The sequence below is a fragment of the Oncorhynchus kisutch genome, linkage group LG15 (genome assembly GCF_002021735.2).
Source record: "Oncorhynchus kisutch isolate 150728-3 linkage group LG15, Okis_V2, whole genome shotgun sequence".
In the NCBI taxonomy this organism is placed as follows: Eukaryota; Metazoa; Chordata; class Actinopteri; order Salmoniformes; family Salmonidae; genus Oncorhynchus; species Oncorhynchus kisutch.
The window spans coordinates 93900776-93922231 of NC_034188.2; the positions used below are offsets into that span (position 1 = coordinate 93900776).

The 21456-nt window shown below is 40.6% G+C and overlaps 1 protein-coding gene across 1 annotated transcript in view; it reads right to left on the bottom strand.

The window, feature by feature from the left end:
• The window catches only part of LOC109879957 (contactin-5), a 611325-nt gene that overhangs the window by 69215 nt on the left and 520654 nt on the right, over positions 1–21456 (bottom strand). Inside the window, exons 17-18 of the mRNA XM_031791310.1 lie at positions 21193–21342; positions 15755–15825 (exon numbers count right to left, since the gene is read on the bottom strand). Of these exons, the coding sequence (XP_031647170.1) occupies positions 15755–15825; positions 21193–21342 (221 nt within the window). The remainder of the gene's footprint in view (positions 1–15754; positions 15826–21192; positions 21343–21456) is intronic.

The window sequence follows — 21456 nt, forward strand, 5'->3', positions numbered from 1 at the left end:
CATGCTGGTACTGCTTAATGAATCCTCCATGCTGGTACTGCTTAATGAATCCTGCATGCTGGTACTGCTTAATGAATCCTCCATGCTGGTACTGCTTAATGAATCCTCCATGCTGGTACTGCTTAATGAATCCTCCATGCTGGTACTGCTTAATGAATCCTCCATGCTGGTACTGCTTAATGAATCCTCCATGCTGGTACTGCTTAATGAATCCTCCATGCTGGTACTGCTTAATGAATCCTCCATGCTGGTACTGCTTAATGAATCCTCCATGCTGGTACTGCTTAATGAATCCTCCATGCTGGTACTGCTTAATGAATCCTCTATGCTGGTACTGCTTAATGAATCCTCTATGCTGGTACTGCTTAATGAATCCTCCGTGCTGGTACTGCTTAATGAATCCTCTATGCTGATACTGCTTAATGAATCCTTCACGCTGGTACTGCTTAATGAATCCTCCATGCTGGTACTGCTTAATGAATCCTCCATGCTGGTACTGCTTAATGAATCCTCCATGCTGGTACTGCTTAATGAATCCTCCATGCTGGTACTGCTTAATGAATCCTCCATGCTGGTACTGCTTAATGAATCCTCCATGTTGGTACTGCTTAATGAATCCTCTATGCTGGTACTGCTTAATGAATCCTCCATGCTGGTACTGCTTAATGAATCCTCCATGCTGGTACTGCTTAATGAATCCTCCATGCTGGTACTGCTTAATGAATCCTCCATGCTGGTACTGCTTAATGAATCCTCCATGCTGGTACTGCTTAAAGAATCCTCTATGCTGGTACTGCTTAATGAATCCTCCATGCTGGTACTGCTTAATGAATCCTATATGCTGGTACTGCTTAATGAATCCTCTATGCTGGTACTGCTTAATGAATCCTCCATGCTGGTACTGCTTAATGAATCCTCCACTCTGGTACTGCTTAATGAATCCTCCACTCTGGTACTGCTTAATGAATCCTATATGCTGGTACTGCTTAATGAATCCTCCATGCTGGTACTGCTTAATGAATCCTCCATGTTGGTACTGCTTAATGAATCCTCTATGCTGGTACTGCTTAATGAATCCTCCATGCTGGTACTGCTTAATGAATCCTCCATGCTGGTACTGCTTAATGAATCCTCCACTCTGGTACTGCTTAATGAATCCTTCACGCTGGTACTGCTTAATGAATCCTCTATGCTGGTACTGCTTAATGAATCCTCCATGCTGGTACTGCTTAATGAATCCTCCATGCTGGTACTGCTTAATGAATCCTCCATGCTGGTACTGCTTAATGAATCCTCTATGCTGGTACTGCTTAATGAATCCTCCATGCTGGTACTGCTTAATGAATCCTCCATGCTGGTACTGCTTAATGAATCCTCCATGCTGGTACTGCTTAATGAATCCTCTATGCTGGTACTGCTTAATGAATCCTCTATGCTGGTACTGCTTAATGAATCCTCTATGCTGGTACTGCTTAATGAATCCTCTATGCTGGTACTGCTTAATGAATCCTCTATGCTGGTACTGCTTAATGAATCCTCTATGCTGGTACTGCTTAATGAATCCTCTATGCTGGTACTGCTTAATGAATCCTCTATGCTGGTACTGCTTAATGAATCCTCCATGCTGGTACTGCTTAATGAATCCTCCATGCTGGTACTGCTTAATGAATCCTCTATGCTGGTACTGCTTAATGAATCCTCCATGCTGGTACTGCTTAATGAATCCTCTATGCTGGTACTGCTTAATGAATCCTCCATGCTGGTACTGCTTAATGAATCCTCCATGCTGGTACTGCTTAATGAATCCTCCATGCTGGTACTGCTTAATGAATCCTCTATGCTGGTACTGCTTAATGAATCCTCCATGCTGGTACTGCTTAATGAATCCTCCATGCTGGTACTGCTTAATGAATCCTCTATGCTGGTACTGCTTAATGAATCCTCCATGCTGGTACTGCTTAATGAATCCTCTATGCTGGTACTGCTTAATGAATCCTCCATGCTGGTACTGCTTAATGAATCCTCCATGCTGGTACTGCTTAATGAATCCTCCATGCTGGTACTGCTTAATGAATCCTCCATGCTGGTACTGCTTAATGAATCCTCTATGCTGGTACTGCTTAATGAATCCTCCATGCTGGTACTGCTTAATGAATCCTTCACGCTGGTACTGCTTAATGAATCCTCCATGCTGGTACTGCTTAATGAATCCTCTATGCTGGTACTGCTTAATGAATCCTCCATGCTGGTACTGCTTAATGAATCCTCCATGCTGGTACTGCTTAATGAATCCTCTATGCTGGTACTGCTTAATGAATCCTCCATGCTGGTACTGCTTAATGAATCCTCTATGCTGGTACTGCTTAATGAATCCTCCATGCTGGTACTGCTTAATGAATCCTCCATGCTGGTACTGCTTAATGAATCCTCCATGCTGGTACTGCTTAATGAATCCTCCATGCTGGTACTGCTTAATGAATCCTCTATGCTGGTACTGCTTAATGAATCCTCCATGCTGGTACTGCTTAATGAATCCTTCACGCTGGTACTGCTTAATGAATCCTCCATGCTGGTACTGCTTAATGAATCCTCTATGCTGGTACTGCTTAATGAATCCTCCATGCTGGTACTGCTTAATGAATCCTCCAGGTTTGTGCCTGATCCAACATTGACAGCAGACAGATGTGAGTACCAGACACGTGATGATCTGTACATCTTGGACACCACTGAAAAGGATAGGCCTTCTCGGAAACCAAAAATAGAAAATGTAAAGAGGAGTGCTGCCATTGTCAGTGCAAAGGTCAGAGCGACCATCAACTGTGTTGAATCAGAGAAACCGATGTGTTCGTATGCCAAAATCAAGCTGTCTAAAGGAGAACAGAAAGCAGTCCAACACATTCGGGATGAGAACATTTTTACATGTGGTTCAGAGCTTTTCCAAGAAGACAATCCATAACACAAGCAGATAGTTGCTTTCAATGGTATTACTCAGCAATCAGTGTCATTCCCAGATGTGTGAGTCCATTGTGGGTGTTGTGAGGGGGGTGGGAGGTTGTGAGGCTCAAACAACAATTCCAAAATGTCCGGCCAATGTACCCAGTGTGTAAGCAAGAAGGAAAGCAGTTCATTACGAAGCTCCAATAGATCTAATAAATAAACAAACATCCTAGAGAATAAACAACAAATAACAGGACGAAACAGACCGTGCTGTTGAACACTAAGAAGCAGCAGGTGATTGTGCTATTGCCTCTGACCACAGAACATTGGCCGTCATTTCCATTTCCAGACGATTCTACATTATACTTCCCATTATTTAATTTATCATGGTTATAACAATGTTGTAACATTTTAAAGAAAAACAGTGTAGGTTTTCTGAAGGAATCATATAACTCTTGAAGCTCACATTAGGTCTAGAACCTGCAGAAGTGTCTAGGACAATGTGGTAAAGTACTGTTAATCCTTATTAACCACTTAATTATTATTATTATTATGACATTTTTCTTTTCACTCGCTTGCCTCACTTTTCTGGTGTGAAAATTCATAAAACAGTGAATCAATTGTGTCTGGCATTAGCACTTGCACTGTGAAACAGCACTTACCCTGCCTATTAGTTTGTAAATATCCTCTGCTATTTATTCTACCTTTTTAGATGCGAAATGCTTTATGACTGCTGCTAGATGAATTGCCTCTTCGGGATATTCATGTTTTCTGAATCCGATTATCAATATTTGCACGTTTCCACTGCCATTTCTTGCATTATAAAGGATTTGTCAGCAATTATAAAATTGTCAGCTGTCCTGATGTATTAAAAACAACTGTGAATGGAAAGGTGGTTAGAGACAGTTAGAGACAGCTGTACTTCATAGACCTGTATAATGTACTTCATAGACCTGTATAATGTACTTCATAGACCTGTATAATGTACTTCATAGACCTGTATAATGTACTTCATAGACCTGTATAATGTACTTCATAGACCTGTATAATGTACTTCATAGACCTGTGAAATGTACTTCATAATGTACTTCATAGACCTGTATAATGTACTTCATAGACCTGTATAATGTACTTCATAGACCTGTATAATGTACTTCATAGACCTGTATAATGTACTTCATTACTTCATAGACCTGCATAATGAACTTCATAGACCTGTATAATGTACTTCATAGACCTGTATAATGTACTTCATAGACCTGTATAATGTACTTCATAGACCTGTATAATGTACTTCATAGACCTGTATAATGTACTTCATAATGTACTTCATAGACCTGTATAATGTACTTCATAATGTACTTCATAGACCTGTATAATGAACTTCATAGACCTGTATAATGTACTTCATAATGTACTTCATAGACCTGCATAATGAACTTCATAGACCTGCATAATGAACTTCATAGACCTGTATAATGTACTTCATAATGTACTTCATAGACCTGCATAATGAACTTCATAGACCTGTATAATGAACTTCATAGACCTGTATAATGTACTTCATAATGTACTTCATAGACCTGCATAATTAACTTCATAGACCTGTATAATGAACTTCATAGACCTGTATAATGTACTTCATAGAACTGTATAATGTATTTCATAGACCTGCATAATGTACTTCATAGTCCTGCATAATGTACTTCATAGTCCTGCATAATGTACTTCATAGACCTGCATAATGTACTTCATAGACCTGTATAATGTACTTCATAGACCTGCATAATGTACTTCATAGACCTGCATAATGAACTTCATAGACCTGCATAATGTACTTCATAATGTACTTCATAGACCTGTATAATGCACTTCATAATGTACTTCATAGATCTGCATAATGTACTTCATAGTCCTGCATAATGTACTTCATAGACCTGCATAATGTACTTCATAGACCTGCATAATGAACTACATAGTCCTGCATAATGTACTTCATAGACCTGCATAATGTACTTCATAGACCTGCATAATGAACTTCATAGACCTTTATAATGTACTTCATAGACCTGTATAATGTACTTCATAGACCTGTATAATGTACTTCATAGACCTGTATAATGTACTTCATAGACCTGTATAATGTACTTCATAATGTACTTCATAGACCTGTATAATGTACTTCATAGACCTGTATAATGTACTTCATAGACCTGTATAATGTACTTCATAGACCTGCATAATGTACTTCATAGACCTGCATAATGTACTTCATATGTACTTCATAGACCTGTATAATGTACTTCATAATGTACTTCATAGATCTGCATAATGTACTTCATAATGTACCTCATAGACCTGTATAATGTACACCATAGACCTGCATAATGAACTTCATAGACCTGTATAATGTACTTCATAGACCTGCATAATGAACTTCATAGACCTGTATAATGTACTTCATAGACCTGCATAATGAACTTCATAGACCTGTATAATGTACTGCATAGACCTGTATAATGTACTTCATAGACCTGTATAATGTACCTCATAGACCTGCATAATGAACTTCATAGACCTGTATAATGTACTTCATAGACCTGTATAATGTACCTCATAGATCTGCATAATGAACTTCATAGACCTGTATAATGTACTTCATAATGTACTTCATAGACCTGTATAATGTACTTCATAATGTACTTCATAGACCTGTATAATGTACTTCATAGACCTGTATAATGTACCTCATAGACCTGCATAATGAACTTCATAGACCTGTATAATGAACTTCATAGACCTGTATAATGTACTTCATAATGTACTTCATAGACCTGTATAATGTACTTCATAATGTACTTCATAGACCTGTATAATGAACTTCATAGACCTGTATAATGTACTTCATAATGTACTTCCTAGACCTGTATAATGTACTTCATAGACCTGTATAATGTACTTCATAGACCTGTATAATGAACTTCATAGACCTGTATAATGTACTTCATAATGTACTTCATAGACCTGTATAATGTACTTCATATACCTGTATAATGTACTTCATAATGTACTTCATAGACCTGCATAATGTACTTCATAGACCTGTATAATGTACTTCATAATGTACTTGAGTTGAGTTGAGTTTATTTTTATTTTTACAGGGACAGTGCACATTAATCAACATTTCAGTAAAAGTGCCGGTTTTAGCCAACCGGCTCATTTTCAACCGCAGTCCCTGGGCAGGTTATTAAAGACAATTACAATATAGACAATAGCAACATAGAACAAGCAAGACATATCAACATATGACAAGCAAGACATAGCATACAGACAGAGCAACATAGGACAAGCAAGACATAGCATACAGACAGAGCAACATAGGACAAGCAAGACGTAGCATACAGACAGAGCAGCATAAAACAAAAAGCAGCAAGACAAAATTCATAAAAGCAACAAAGTGTTTCCACACCTCACAAGCTACAGACAACAGACAACATGGAGAGTGGCAACACACAGCTAGGGACCATGTTCATAAATCTGATTGACCTTTAGCCATGTCTTCAAGCATTTTGTGAAAGTGTGATATGTGGTGCAGTTATGTGTGTCTGATGGCAGTGTATTCCAGACATGGGAAGCTCTCACAGAGAATGCAGATTTACTAAAGGTGCTTTTCCTTAGGGGAACTATACAGTCACCTCTCATGGCAGACCTTGTGGATCTGCTGCCATATGTCTGGGTTTTCTGTTTAACAAAAATATTGAGTGGAGGGGGAGCCAGGCCATTGAGGATCTTGAATACAAGACATGCGTCGGTGTATTGCACAAGATTTTCCCAACTCAAGAGCTCATGCTTTCTAAGGATGTGACAATGATGATGGCTATTGGGCTTCCTATCAAGCACTTTGAGAGCCTGTTTGTAGACAGACTGAATAGGTTTCTTAGGTACTTCATAATGTACTTCATAGACCTGTATAATGTACTTCATAAGAATAGCCATCACTGACAACATCTGTTCCCTCACTCCACACTTACCTTCAACTGCCCTCATTTCATGTCCTACAGCTTTGTTCACTTGACAATGCCTCATTTCCTCACACAATCACAAATCTGTGTCCCAAATGGCACACTAATTCCTATATAGTGCACTACTTTTAAAAATGACTTGGTCAAAAGTAGACCACTATATAGTGAATAGGGTTCCATTTCAGACGCAGACTATCTCTATCCCCATCTCTATCCCCACTACTCTTCAGATAGAGCCAAAGGTGCTCTCTCGGCTGACAAACATTCCACCCTAATATAGCGGTAACGTGGAGGGAGATTGATGAAGGGAAAGCAGATGTTCCTAAACATCCCTGCATGGCTTTATGGGGGATTGGATGGAGACAAAGTTAATAATCATTACTCCTCTCTATGGAGACGACGACCTCATAATCATTCATTCCGCTGCAGATAAGACATAAAACTCAGGCACAACACACACTAACTAAAAACTAACTAAAACACAGGCACACAGGCACCACACACACTAACTAAAAACTAACAAAAACACAGGCACCACACACTGTCACGCCCTGGTCTTAGTATTTTGTGTTTATATATTTTTTGGGTCAGGCCAGGGTGTGACATGGGTTTATTTTGTGTTGTGTTTATATATGGGGTTTTTTCGTAGGTTTTGGGATTGTGACTTAGTGGGGTGTTCTAGCAAAGTCTATGGTTGCCTGAGGCGGTTCTCAATCAGAGGCAGGTGTTTATCGTTGTCTCTGATTGGGAACCATATTTAGGCAGCCATATTCTTTGAGTGTTTTGTGGGTGATTGTTCCTGTCTCTGTGTTATTGTCACCAGATAGGCTGTAGAGGTTTTCACTGTGTGGGTGATTGTTCCTGTCTCTGTGTTATTGTCACCAGATAGGCTGTAGAGGTTTTCACTGTGTGGGTGATTGTTCCTGTCTCTGTGTTATTGTCACCAGATAGGCTGTAGAGGTTTTCACTGTGTGGGTGATTGTTCCTGTCTCTGTGTTATTGTCACCAGATAGGCTGTAGAGGTTTTCACTGTGTGGGTGATTGTTCCTGTCTCTGTGTTATTGTCACCAGATAGGCTGTAGAGGTTTTCACTGTGTGGGTGATTGTTCCTGTCTCTGTGTTATTGTCACCAGATAGGCTGTAGAGGTTTTCACTGTGTGGGTGATTGTTCCTGTCTCTGTGTTATTGTCACCAGATAGGCTGTAGAGGTTTTCACTGTGTGGGTGATTGTTCCTGTCTCTGTGTTATTGTCACCAGATAGGCTGTAGAGGTTTTCACTGTGTGGGTGATTGTTCCTGTCTCTGTGTTATTGTCACCAGATAGGCTGTAGAGGTTTTCGTTCCATTTTTGTATTATCGTGTTCATTAAACATGTATCAAAATTACCACGCTGCATTTTGGTCCGACTCTCTTTCACCCGAAGAAAACCGTAACACACACACTAACTAAAAACAAACAAAAACACAGTCTGCAAACAACAGTCAAACATCTAGCAGCTTCCAATAATGTAACAAGTCCTCAGAAACATCACAAACTACCACTTGATAGGACATAGTCTGGTCTGAGATGGTACCAAATATTACCATATCACTTTTCACTAAATAACAGCTAAATATCAACCCGAAACGGACTAATGTATTTACCAAATCCCTACTGACCATTACTTTGTAAACAACGAGGGGAAAAACAACTGTACATTGAACCATAGATGAATCTAATCAATGATCATTTATGAACGCTTTTCCAAACAACATAGTAACAGGAGGATATACCGTAGCAACTGTTTTGATATGCCATACAGTATGGCAGAAGCATATATTATGTTGGATTGACATTCATATGCAATCTGTTGCGAAGTTATTCTTAGGTACTGTATGTTGCTGTGTCCTTGAGGATATCAGATCACCATGTTCTCCAATAGGGTGTCATTACAGGATATCTTCCCCTGGAGAAAGAAGCCTCATTCATAATGAGTGGGACTGACTGTAAACGAATGCTCATTAACCACACATTACATAAGATCACACGTGTAGGAGGTACATACACTCATTCCTGACATGCTTAGGAACCAACACGCATCGTCCATCAACTACACTTAATGAAGTTGAAATATCTGACAAGAATTCCCCAGCAACGGTGAGAGGTACCTAATGAATGACACACAGAGCCCTTTACATGATTATCAGTCTCCAGTCCTCTCCATCACACTGGGGTTTCTGGACTGAAGTTTGACAGTGTAAATTCATCTGGGAGCAGCCAGAGCCAAAACTGTAATTTAGAGATATGGTGGTTCTGAGAGAATGCCGCTGACAACCGCGTTGGGACACTGAGGCAAATCATACTCTTATCAAACCACTTTGTTTTCAATGTCTCAATAGACTTTAGAGTAGAGTAAAAAGTCAGCCTTCAAGATGTGAGTACCAGTAGCTTCAGGATGTGGGTACCAGTAACTTCAGAATGTGGGTACCAGTAGCTCCAGGATGCGGGTACCAGTAGCTTCAGGATGTGGGTACCAGTAGCTTCAGGATGCGGGTACCAGTAGCTTCAGAGTGCGGGTACCAGTAGCTTCAGGATGCGGGTACCAGTAGCTTCAGATTGTGGGTACCAGTAGCTTCAGATTGTGGGTACCAGTAGCTTCAGATTGTGGGTATCTAGGATGTAGGCATCAGTAGCTTTAGGATGTAGGCATCAGTAGCTTTAGGATGTAGGTATCAGTAGCTTCAAGATGTAGGTATGTATGTTTGCTTTCTTGTCACTTAGAGCCGTTTTTGGACTTGAGACCTGTGCACTTAACTCACTTTTATACCTCCTGTTAACATGAATTCATGATTTACAGTGCCTTGCGAAAGTATTCGGGCCCCTTGAACTTTGCAACCTTTTGCCACATTTCAGGCTTCAAACATAAAGATATAAAACTGTATTTTTTTGTGAAGAATCAACAACAAGTGGGACACAATCATGAAGTGGAACGACATTTATTGGATATTTAAAACTTTTTTAACAAATCAAAAACTGAAAAATTGGGCGTGCAAAATTATTCAGCCCCTTTACTTTCAGTGCAGCAAACTCTCTCCAGAAGTTCAGTGAGGATCTCTGAATGATCCAATGTTGACCTAAATGACTAATGAGGATAAATACAATCCACCTGTGTGTAATCAAGTCTCCGTATAAATGCACCTGCACTGTGATAGTCTCAGAGGTCCGTTAAAAGCGCAGAGAGCATCATGAAGAACAAGGAACACACCAGGCAGGTCCGAGATACTGTTGTGAAGAAGTTTAAAGCCGGATTTGGATACAAAAAGATTTCCCAAGCTTTAAACATCCCAAGGAGCACTGTGCAAGTGATAATATTGAAATGGAAGGAGTATCAGACCACTGCAAATCTACCAAGACCTGGCCGTCCCTCTAAACTTTCAGCTCATACAAGGAGAAGACTGATCAGAGATGCAGCCAAGAGGCCCATGATCACTCTGGATGAACTGCAGAGATCTACAGCTGAGGTGGGAGACTCTGTCCATAGGACAACAATCAGTCGTATATTGCACAAATCTGGCCTTTATGGAAGAGTGGCAAGAAGAAAGCCATTTCTTAAAGATATCCATAAAAAGTGTCGTTTAAAGTTTGCCACAAGCCACCTGGGAGACACACCAAACATGTGGAAGAAGGTGCTCTGGTCAGATGAAACCAAAATTGAACTTTTTGGCAACAATGCAAAACGTTATGTTTGGCATAAAAGCAACACAGCTCATCACCCTGAACACACTATCCCCACTGTCAAACATGGTGGTGGCAGCATCATGGTTTGGGCCTGCTTTTCTTCAGCAGGGACAGGGAAGATGGTTAAAATTGATGGGAAGATGGATGGAGCCAAATACAGGACCATTCTGGAAGAAAACCTGATGGAGTCTGCAAAAGACCTGAAGCTGGGACGGAGATTTGTCTTCCAACAAGACGATGATCCAAAACATAAAGCAAAATCTACAATGGAATGGTTCAAAAATAAACATATCCGGGTGTTAGAATGGCCAAGTCAAAGTCCAGACCTGAATCCAATCGAGAATCTGTGGAAAGAACTGAAAACTGCTGTTCACAAATGCTCTCCATCCAACCTCACTGAGCTCGAGCTGTTTTGCAAGGAGGAATGGGAAAAAATGTCAGTCTCTCAATGTGCAAAACTGATAGAGACATACCCCAAGCGACTTACAGCTGTAATCGCAGCAAAAGGTGGCGCTACAAAGTATTAACTTAAGGGGGTTGAATAATTTTGCACGCCCAATTTCTCAGTTTTTGATTTGTTAAAAAAGTTTGAAATATCCAATAAATGTCGTTCCGCTTCATGATTGTGTCCCACTTGTTGTTGATTCTTCACAAATAAATACAGTTTTATATCTTTATGTTTGAAGCCTGAAATGTGGCAAAAGGTCGCAAAGTTCAAGGGGGCCGAATACTTTCGCAAGGCACTGTAGGTGAGTTGTACACACTTATCTCATCTCTGAATCAGGCACATGGGGTGATCCAGTGGATTGCGAAAGTATTCACCCCCCTTGGCGTTTTTCCTATTTTGTTGCATTACAACCTGTAATTTAAATGGATTTCATGTAATGGACAAAAATGTCAAAATTGGTGAAGCATAATGAAAAAAATAGCTTTTTAAATTTTTTTAAAAATAAATAAAAGTGGTGCATGCATATCTGTTCACCCCCTTTGCCATGAAACTGAAGGAATGAATTGAAGGAATGATGGATGTCGCTAAATACAGGGAAATTCTTGATGGAAACCTGTTTCAGTCTTCCAGAGATTTGAGACGGGGACGGAGGTTCACATTCCAGCAGGACAACGACCCTAAGCATACTGCTAAAGTAACACTTGAGTGGTTTAAGGGGAAACATTTAAATGTCTTGGAATGGCCTAGTCAAAGCCCAGACCTCAAGCCAATTGAGAATCTGTGCTATGACTTAAAGATTGCTGTACACCAGCGGAACCCATACAACTTGAAGGAGCTGGAGCAGTTTTGCCTTGAAGAATGGGGAAAAAATCCCAGTGACTAGATGTGCCAAGCTTATAGAGACATACCCCACAAGACACTTGCAACTGTAATTGCTGAAAAATGGTGGCTCTACAAAGTATTGAGTTTGGGGGGTGAATAGTTATGCACGCTCAAGTTGTTTTATTTGTTGTCTTATTTCTTGTTTGTTTCACAATAACAAATATTTTGCATCTTCAAAGTGCATGTTGTGTAAATCAAATCATTACAAACCCCCAAAAATCAATTTCAATTCCAGGTTGTAAGGCAACAAAATAGGAAAAATGTCATGGGGGTGAAAACTTTCGCAAGCCCCTGTAAATGAAGATGATACAGACTTACTGTATACTCAGATGGCCCCTTCCCGAATTTTGTGTTAAATGCTCTACAACAAATCTTTCTTAGTGTCCAACAAGCTTTCTCTGCCCTTAACCTTGGTCTGAACACCTCCAAAACGAAGGTCATGTGGTGTGGTAAGAAGAATGCCCCTCTCCCCACAGGTGTGATTACTACCTCTGAGGGTTCAGAGGTTGAGGTAGTTACCTCATACAAGTACTTGGGAGTATGGCAGGACGGTACACTGTCCTTCTCTCAGCACATATCAAAGCTGCAGGCTAAAGTTAAATCTAGACTTGGTTTCCTCTATCGTAATCACTCCTCTTTCACCCCAGCTGCCAAACTAACCCTGATTCAGGTGACCATCCTACCCATGCTAGATTAGGGAGATGTAAGTTATAGACCGCCAGGTAAGGGTGCTCTCGAGCGGCTAGATGCTCTTCACCATTCGGCCATCAGATTTGCCACCAGTGCTCCTTATAGGACACATCACTGCACTTAATACTGTTCTGTAAACTGGTTCAATCTGTATATCCGTCGCAAGACTCACTGGTTTATGCTTATTTATAAAACCCTCTTAGGCCTCACTCCCCCCTCTACCTGAGATATCTACTGCAGCCCTCAACCTCCACATACAACACCCGTTCTGCCAGTCACATTCTGTTAAAGGTTCCCAAAGCACACACATCCTTGGGTCGCTCCTCTTTTCAGTTCGCTTCAGCTAGCGACTGGAACGAGCTGCAACGAACACTCAAACTGGACCGTTTTATCTCAATTTGTTCATTCAAAGACTCAACATGAAACACTCTTACTGACAGTTGTGGCTGCTTTGCGTGATATAATGTTGTCTCTACCTTCGTGCCCTTTGTGCTGTTGTCTGTGCACAATAATGTTTGTACAATGTTGTGTTGCTACCAAGTTGTTGCCATGTTGTGTTGCTGCCATGCTGTGTTGTTGTCTTAGGTCTCTCTTTATGTAGTGTTGTGTTTCTTGTTGTGGTGTTTTGTCCTATATTTAATTTATGTTTAATCCCAGCCCCGGTCCCCACAGGAGGCCTTTTGCCTTTTGGTAGGCCGTCTTTGTAAATAAGAATTTATTCTTAACTGACTAGTTAAATAAAGGTACATTTTTTTATTTTTTTTACAAATGAGCTAACTGATTGCATATCCATTTTATAGGAATTCATAGAATATTTAAAAAAAATATAGAACCTAGCATCTAATTTGAATCAAACTGTTTTCTAACCATGAAATGGAATCCAAAGAAAGGGTAGAAAGCCTTCCACGGACCCCAACAACGAATACAAAGTATCAGTTCTCTAGGTCTAACGGAGGTGCTTCTTGGAGTATTATTTCTTCATCCTGTATTCTCTGTGAAATTGGGGATGTTTTTTCCCTGTTCAGAGAAATGAGTCATTGAAGTTGTTAGGTACAGTTGAAGTCGGAAGATAACATACACCTAAGCAAAATATATTTAAACTCAGTTGTTCACAATTTTTTATATTTAATCCTAGTAGAAAATCGCTGTCTTAGATCAGTTAGGATCACCACTTTATTTTAAGAATGTGAAATGTCAGAATATTAGTAAAGAGAATGATTTATTTAATCTTTCCTTGCTTTCATCACATTCCCAGTGGGTAAGAAGTTTACATACACTCAATTAGTATTTGTTAGCATAGCCTTTAAATTGTTTAACTTGGGTCAAACGTTTCGGGTAGCCTTTGACAAGCTTCCCACAATAAGTTGGGTAAATTTTGGCCCATTTCTCCTGACAGAGCTGGTGTAACTGAGTCAGGTTTGTAGGCCTTCTTGCTCGCACACGCTTTTTCAGTTCTGCCCACACATTTTCTATAGGATTGAAGTCAGGGCTTTGTGATGTCCACTCCAATACCTTGACTTTGTTGTCCTTAAGCCATTTTGCCACAACTTTGGAAGTTTGCTTGGGGTCAATGTCCATTGGGAAGACCCATTTGCGACCAAGCTTTAAATGTCTTGAGATGTTGCTTCAATATATCCACATAATTTTCTTACCTCATGAAGCCATCTATTTTGTAAAGTGCCCCAGTCCCTCCTGCAGCAAAGCACCCCCACAACATGATGCTGCCGCCCCCATGCTTCACGGTTGGGATGGTGTTATTCGGCTTGCAAGCCTCCCCTTTTAATTGTTTCAACAGACCAGAGGACATTTCTCCCAAAAGTATGATTTTTGTCCCCATGTGAAGTTGCAAACCGTAGTCTGGCTTTTTTATGGTGGTTTTGGAGCAGTGGCTTCTTCCTTGCTGAGAGGCCTTTCAGGTTACGTCGATATAGGACTTGTTTTACTGTGGATATAGATACTTCTGTACCGGTTTCCTCCAGCATCTTCACAAGGTCCTTTGCTGTTGTTCTGGGATTGATTTCCGCTTTTCGCACCAAAGTATGTTCATCTCTAGGAGACATTCCTGAGCGGTATGACGGCTGTGTAGTCCCATGGTGTTTATACTTGCGTACTATTGTTTGTACAGATGAACGTGGTACCTTCAGGCGTTTGGAAATTGCTTCCAATGATGAACCAGACTTGTGGAGGTCTACAATTTTTTTCTGGGGTCTTGGCTGATTTCTTTTGATTTTCCCATGATGTCAAGCAAAGAGGCACTGCGTTTGAAGGTAGGCCTTGAAATACATCCACAGGTACACCTCCAAATGACTCAAATGATGTCAATTAGCTTATCAGAAGCTTCTAAAGCCATTCCATCATTTTCTGGAATTTTCCAAGCTGTTTAAAGGCACAGTCAATTTAGTGTATGTGAACTTCTGACCCACTGGAATTGTGATACAGTGAATTATAAGTGAAATAATCTGTCTGAAAACAATGGTTGGAAAAATGACTTGTGTCATGCACAAAGTAGATGTCCTAACCGACTTGCCCAAACTATAGTTTGTTAAAAAGAAATGTGTGGAGTGGTGGAAAAACGAGTTTTAATGACTCCAACCTAAGTGTATATGAACTTCCGACTTCAACTGTATACTGTATGTCCCATCCTATATTCTGTTATTACCATGTTCTTACCACTAGATGGTGCAGCTCCAGTTTTTTTTTTAGGCGTGCGGTGTGGGTTACGTCGGTGGCTTTGGATTCCACATCTTACTCATTGTTAGACAACATTTTACTGCAAATCAGATGTTGGGTACTTTATGTATTGGATATTATATGAACTAAATTAAAATGGCAAATGTTGGTGCAATCAATTAGCTTAATCTCAGAGTTCAAATTGTATTTCAATAAAATAATGTTGCAGGAATGCTTATCTGTTTCTAACTACAGAAATTATTTCAGAACCATTTGAGATGGTGGGTGTCATGGCTTGCTGAAATGTGTTTGCTAGGACAGTGTTGTTGTGGAGTGTGGTTAATGTTGGACATGATGGTTTAAGACTATGAGGTAAAACAGGCCTTTACCTCCCAGGAGATGACCAGTTCATGCCTGCGGCCGTTCCCTCCGCTGACGTTAGCTGGGACCACCGAGGGGACTGCAGGACAGAACAATAACACATATATTAATTATGCGAGAAATACTGGTGTAAACGCCTTTATGAGCAAATATGAATATAATAACCATCAAAGCAAAGTAAACTTGGAGTCACGCGATGACATGGTGTGTGGTCCTCCCACTACGACACGGGAAACCATGCAGTTTATTAAGCTACACATGAAATAAGTTATGAAGAACTTCACAGGGTGGTGAAAGTGCACTGGGATCTTAATGCTCTTTTGCAATAAATATCGAGGGTCTTATTCTGGTGACATGATCATCGATGCTTGACTACCGTTTGACACACACAACAAAACCATAAATAGCTATATGGGAGGTTAGACAAAAACAATACAAAATTTGCAAATATTTCCACAAAGATTTCCGCATTTCCACAATGCAAACATTTCCACAAACATGAATGACATCACACTTGCTGTTTTTGTCTAAGTATGTTTTTGTTTGTTCAAACAGGTGCCATTAATACAGGTAACGAGTGGAGGGCAGAGGAGCCTCTTAAAGAAGAAGTTACAGGTCTGTGAGAGCCAGAAATCTTGCTTGTTTGTAGGTGACCAAATACTTATTTTCCTCCATAATTTGCAAATAAATTCATTAAAAATCCTACAATGTGATTTTCTGGATTTTTTTTTCTTATTGTGTCTGTCATAGTTGAAGTGTACCTATGATGAAAATTACAGGCCTCTCTCATCTTGTTAAGTGGGAGAACTTGCACAATTGGTGGCTGACTAAATACTTTTTTGCCCCACTGTATATACAGCAGTATGTAGACATCCCTTCAAAATATACTATCTATACAGCAGTATGAGGACACCCCTTCATCCACTATATATACAGCAGTATGAGGACACCTCTTCATCCACTATATATACAGGACACCCCTTCATCCACTATATATACAGCAGTATGAGGACACCTCTTCATCCACTATATATACAGCAGTATGAGGACACCCCTTCATCCACTATATATACAGCAGTATGAGGACACACCTTCATACACTATATATACAGGACACCCCTTCATCCACTATATATACAACAGTATGAGGACACCCCTTCATCCACTATATATACAGCAGTATGTGGACACCCCTTCATCCACTATATATACAGCAGTATGAGGACACCTCTTCATATACTATATATACAGCAGTATGAGGACACCCCTTCATCCACTATATATACAGCAGTATGAGGACACCCCTTCATATACTATATATACAGGACACCCCTTCATCCACTATATATACAGCAGTATGAGGACACCCCTTCATCCACTATATATACAGCAGTATGAGGACACACCTTCATCCACTATATATACAGCAGTATGAGGACACACCTTCATCCACTATATATACAGCAGTATGAGGACACCCCTTCATCCACTATATATACAGGACACCCCTTCATCCACTATATATACAGCAATATGAGGACACCTCTTCATATACTATATATACAGCAGTATGTGGACACCCCTTCATCCACTATATATACAGGACACCCCTTCATCCACTATATATACAGGACACCCCTTCATCCACTATATATACAGGACACCCCTTCATCCACTATATATACAGCAGTATGAGGACACCCCTTCATCCACTATATATACAGCAGTATGTGGACACCCCTTCATCCACTATATATACAGCAGTATGAGGACACCTCTTCATCCACTATATATACAGGACACCCCTTCATCCACTATATATACATCAGTATGAGGACACCCCTTCATCCACTATATATACAGCAGTATGAGGACACCTCTTCATACACTATATATACAGCAGTATGAGGACACCCCTTCATCCACTATATATACAGGACACCCCTTCATCCACTATATATACAGCAGTATGAGGACACCTCTTCATACACTATATATACAGGACACCCCTTCATCCACTATATATACATCAGTATGAGGACACCCCTTCATCCACTATATATACAGCAGTATGAGGACACCTCTTCATCCACTATATATACAGCAGTATGAGGACACCTCTTCATATACTATATATACAGGACACCCCTTCATCCACTATATATACATCAGTATGAGGACACCTCTTCATCCACTATATATACAGCAGTATGAGGACACCTCTTCATCCACTATATATACATCAGTATGAGGACACCTCTTCATCCACTATATATACAGCAGTATGAGGACACCTCTTCATATACTATATATACAGGACACCCCTTCATCCACTATATATACATCAGTATGAGGACACCCCTTCATATACTATATATACAGGACACCCCTTCATCCACTATATATACATCAGTATGAGGACACCCCTTCATCCACTATATATACAGCAGTATGAGGACACCTCTTCATATACTATATATACAGGACACCCCTTCATCCACTATATATACATCAGTATGAGGACACCTCTTCATCCACTATATATACAGCAGTATGAGGACACCTCTTCATCCACTATATATACATCAGTATGAGGACACCTCTTCATCCACTATATATACAGCAGTATGAGGACACCTCTTCATATACTATATATACAGCAGTATGAGGACACCTCTTCATATACTATATATACAGGACACCCCTTCATCCACTATATATACATCAGTATGAGGACACCTCTTCATCCACTATATATACAGCAGTATGAGGACACCTCTTCATCCACTATATATACATCAGTATGAGGACACCTCTTCATCCACTATATATACAGCAGTATGAGGACACCTCTTCATATACTATATATACAGCAGTATGAGGACACCCCTTCATATACTATATATACAGGACACCCCTTCATCCACTATATATACAGCAGTATGAGGACACCCCTTCATCCACTATATATACAGGACACCTCTTCATATACTATATATACAGCAGTATGAGGACACCCCTTCATATACTATATATACAGGACACCCCTTCATCCACTATATATACAGCAGTATGAGGACACCCCTTCATCCACTATATATACAGGACACCCCTTCATCCACTATATATACAGCAGTATGAGGACACCCCTTCATCCACTATATATACAGGACACCCCTTCATCCACTATATATACAGCAGTATGAGGACACCTCTTCATATACTATATATACAGGACACCCCTTCATCCACTATATATACAGCAGTATGAGGACACCTCTTCATCCACTATATATACAGCAGTATGAGGACACCCCTTCATCCACTATATATACAGGACACCCCTTCATCCACTATATATACAGCAGTATGAGGACACCTCTTCATATACTATATATACAGCAGTATGAGGACACCCCTTCATATACTATATATACAGGACACCTCTTCATCCACTATATATACAGCAGTATGAGGACACCTCTTCATATACTATATATACAGCAGTATGAGGACACCCCTTCATATACTATATATACAGGACACCCCTTCATCCACTATATATACATCAGTATGAGGACACCTCTTCATACACTATATATACAGCAGTATGAGGACACCTCTTCATACACTATATATACAGGACACCCCTTCATCCACTATATATACATCAGTATGAGGACACCTCTTCATACACTATATATACAGGACACCCCTTCATCCACTATATATACATCAGTATGAGGACACCCATTCATATACTATATATACAGCAGTATGAGGACACCCATTCATATACTATATATACAGCAGTATGTGGACACCCCTTCACAATATACAGCCGTATGTGATCACCATTTCAAATAGTAGATTTGGTTTTTTCAGGCACACCCATTGCTGACAGGTGTATCAAACCAAGCACACAGCCATGCCATCGCCATAGACAAATATTGTCACTAGAATGGCCCGTTCTGAAGTGCTGAGTGACATTCAACGTTTCAAACAAGTCAAATTGACTTTCAACGCCACCTTTCCAACATGTCAGTTAGTCAAATTTCGCCCTGGTAGAGCTGCCCCCCATGCAACTCTAAGTGCTGTTATTGTGAAGTGGAAATGTCTTGGAGCAACAACGGCTCTGCCACGAAGTGGTAGGCTGCAGAACGGGACCGCAGAGTGCCGAAGCGCATACCGTAAAAAGTGTCTGTCCTCGGTTGTAACACTCCCTACCGAGTTCCAAACTGCCTCTGGAAGCAAAGTCAGCACAATAACTGTTTCTCGGGAGCTTCATGAAATGGGTTTCCATGTTCAAGCTTTAGCACACAAGCCTACGATCAGCATGTGCAATGCCAACTATCGGCTGGAGTGGTGTAAAGCTCGCCGCCATTGACCTCTGGAGCAGTGGAAACGCGTTCTCTGGAGTGATGAACCACACTTCATAAACTGACAGTCCGACGGATGAATCTGGGTTACATGCATAGGGCCAACTGTAAAGTTTGGTGGAGGAAGAATAATGTCTGGGGCTGTTTTTCATGGTTCGGGATAGGCCCCTGTGTTCCAGTGAAGGGAAATCTTCTACACAACAGCAATAAATTAAATGTATTTATAAATCCCTTTTTATATCAGCCGATGTCACAACATGCTATACAGAAACCCAGCCTAAAACCCCAAACAGCAAGCAATGCAATGACATTCTAGACAATTCTGTGCTTCCAACTTTGTGCAACAGCTTGGGGAAGTCTTTTCCTGTTTCCACATGACAATGCCCCCAGGGCACAAGGCGAGGTCCATACAGAAATGGTTTGTCCAGATCAGTGTGGAAGAACTTGACTGGCCTGCACAGAGCCCTGAACTCAACCCCATCGAACACATTTGGGATGAATTGGAAAGCTGACTGCGAGCCAGGCCTAATCGCCCAACATCAGTGCCCGACCTCACTAAAATGCTCTTGTGGCTGAATGGAAGCAAGTCCCCTCAGCAATGTTCCAACATTTAGTGGAAAGGCTTCCCAGAAGAGTGGAGGCTGTTATAGCAGCAAAGGTGGTGCCAGCTCCATATTAATGCCCATGGTTTTGTAGTGTATGTAGTGTAGTCATGTAGTCTATATTCTATATTGTTGTCATTATGTATGTAGCCTTCTTTAAGGAGATCATTAGGATACCGTTGAGAGTAAGGGTAGCCTAGTGGATAGAGCGCTGGACTAGTAACCGGAAGGTTGCAAGTTCAAACCCCCGAGCCGACAAGGTACATATCTGTCGTTCTGCCCCTGAACAGGCAGTTAACCCACTGTTCCTAGGCCGTCATTGAAAATAAGAAGTTGTTCTTAACTGACTTGCCTGGTTAAATAAAGGTAAAACATTTTTTAAAAGAAGGTCATTTTAGTGGGAGTTAACTTTTTCTTTGGTAAGTAGGAAACACACACACACGGACACACAGACCGAGGAGTTACCTGCTTCTTTAGTCCGGACCCCTCTGGATGGGGCACTGGGGTCTCCTGTCCCGATAGCATTACTGGCCACCACCCTGAACTCATAGTCCACCCAGGGGTTGAGCTCCACAGCCATGGCTGACTCCATGTCCCCTGTCACTGGCTCTGGGTCTGGAGAGGACAGAGGGAGAGGGGAGATATAGATAATATATATATATATATATATATATATATATATATAGTGCCTTGCGAAAGTATTCGGCCCCCTTGAACTTTGCGACCTTT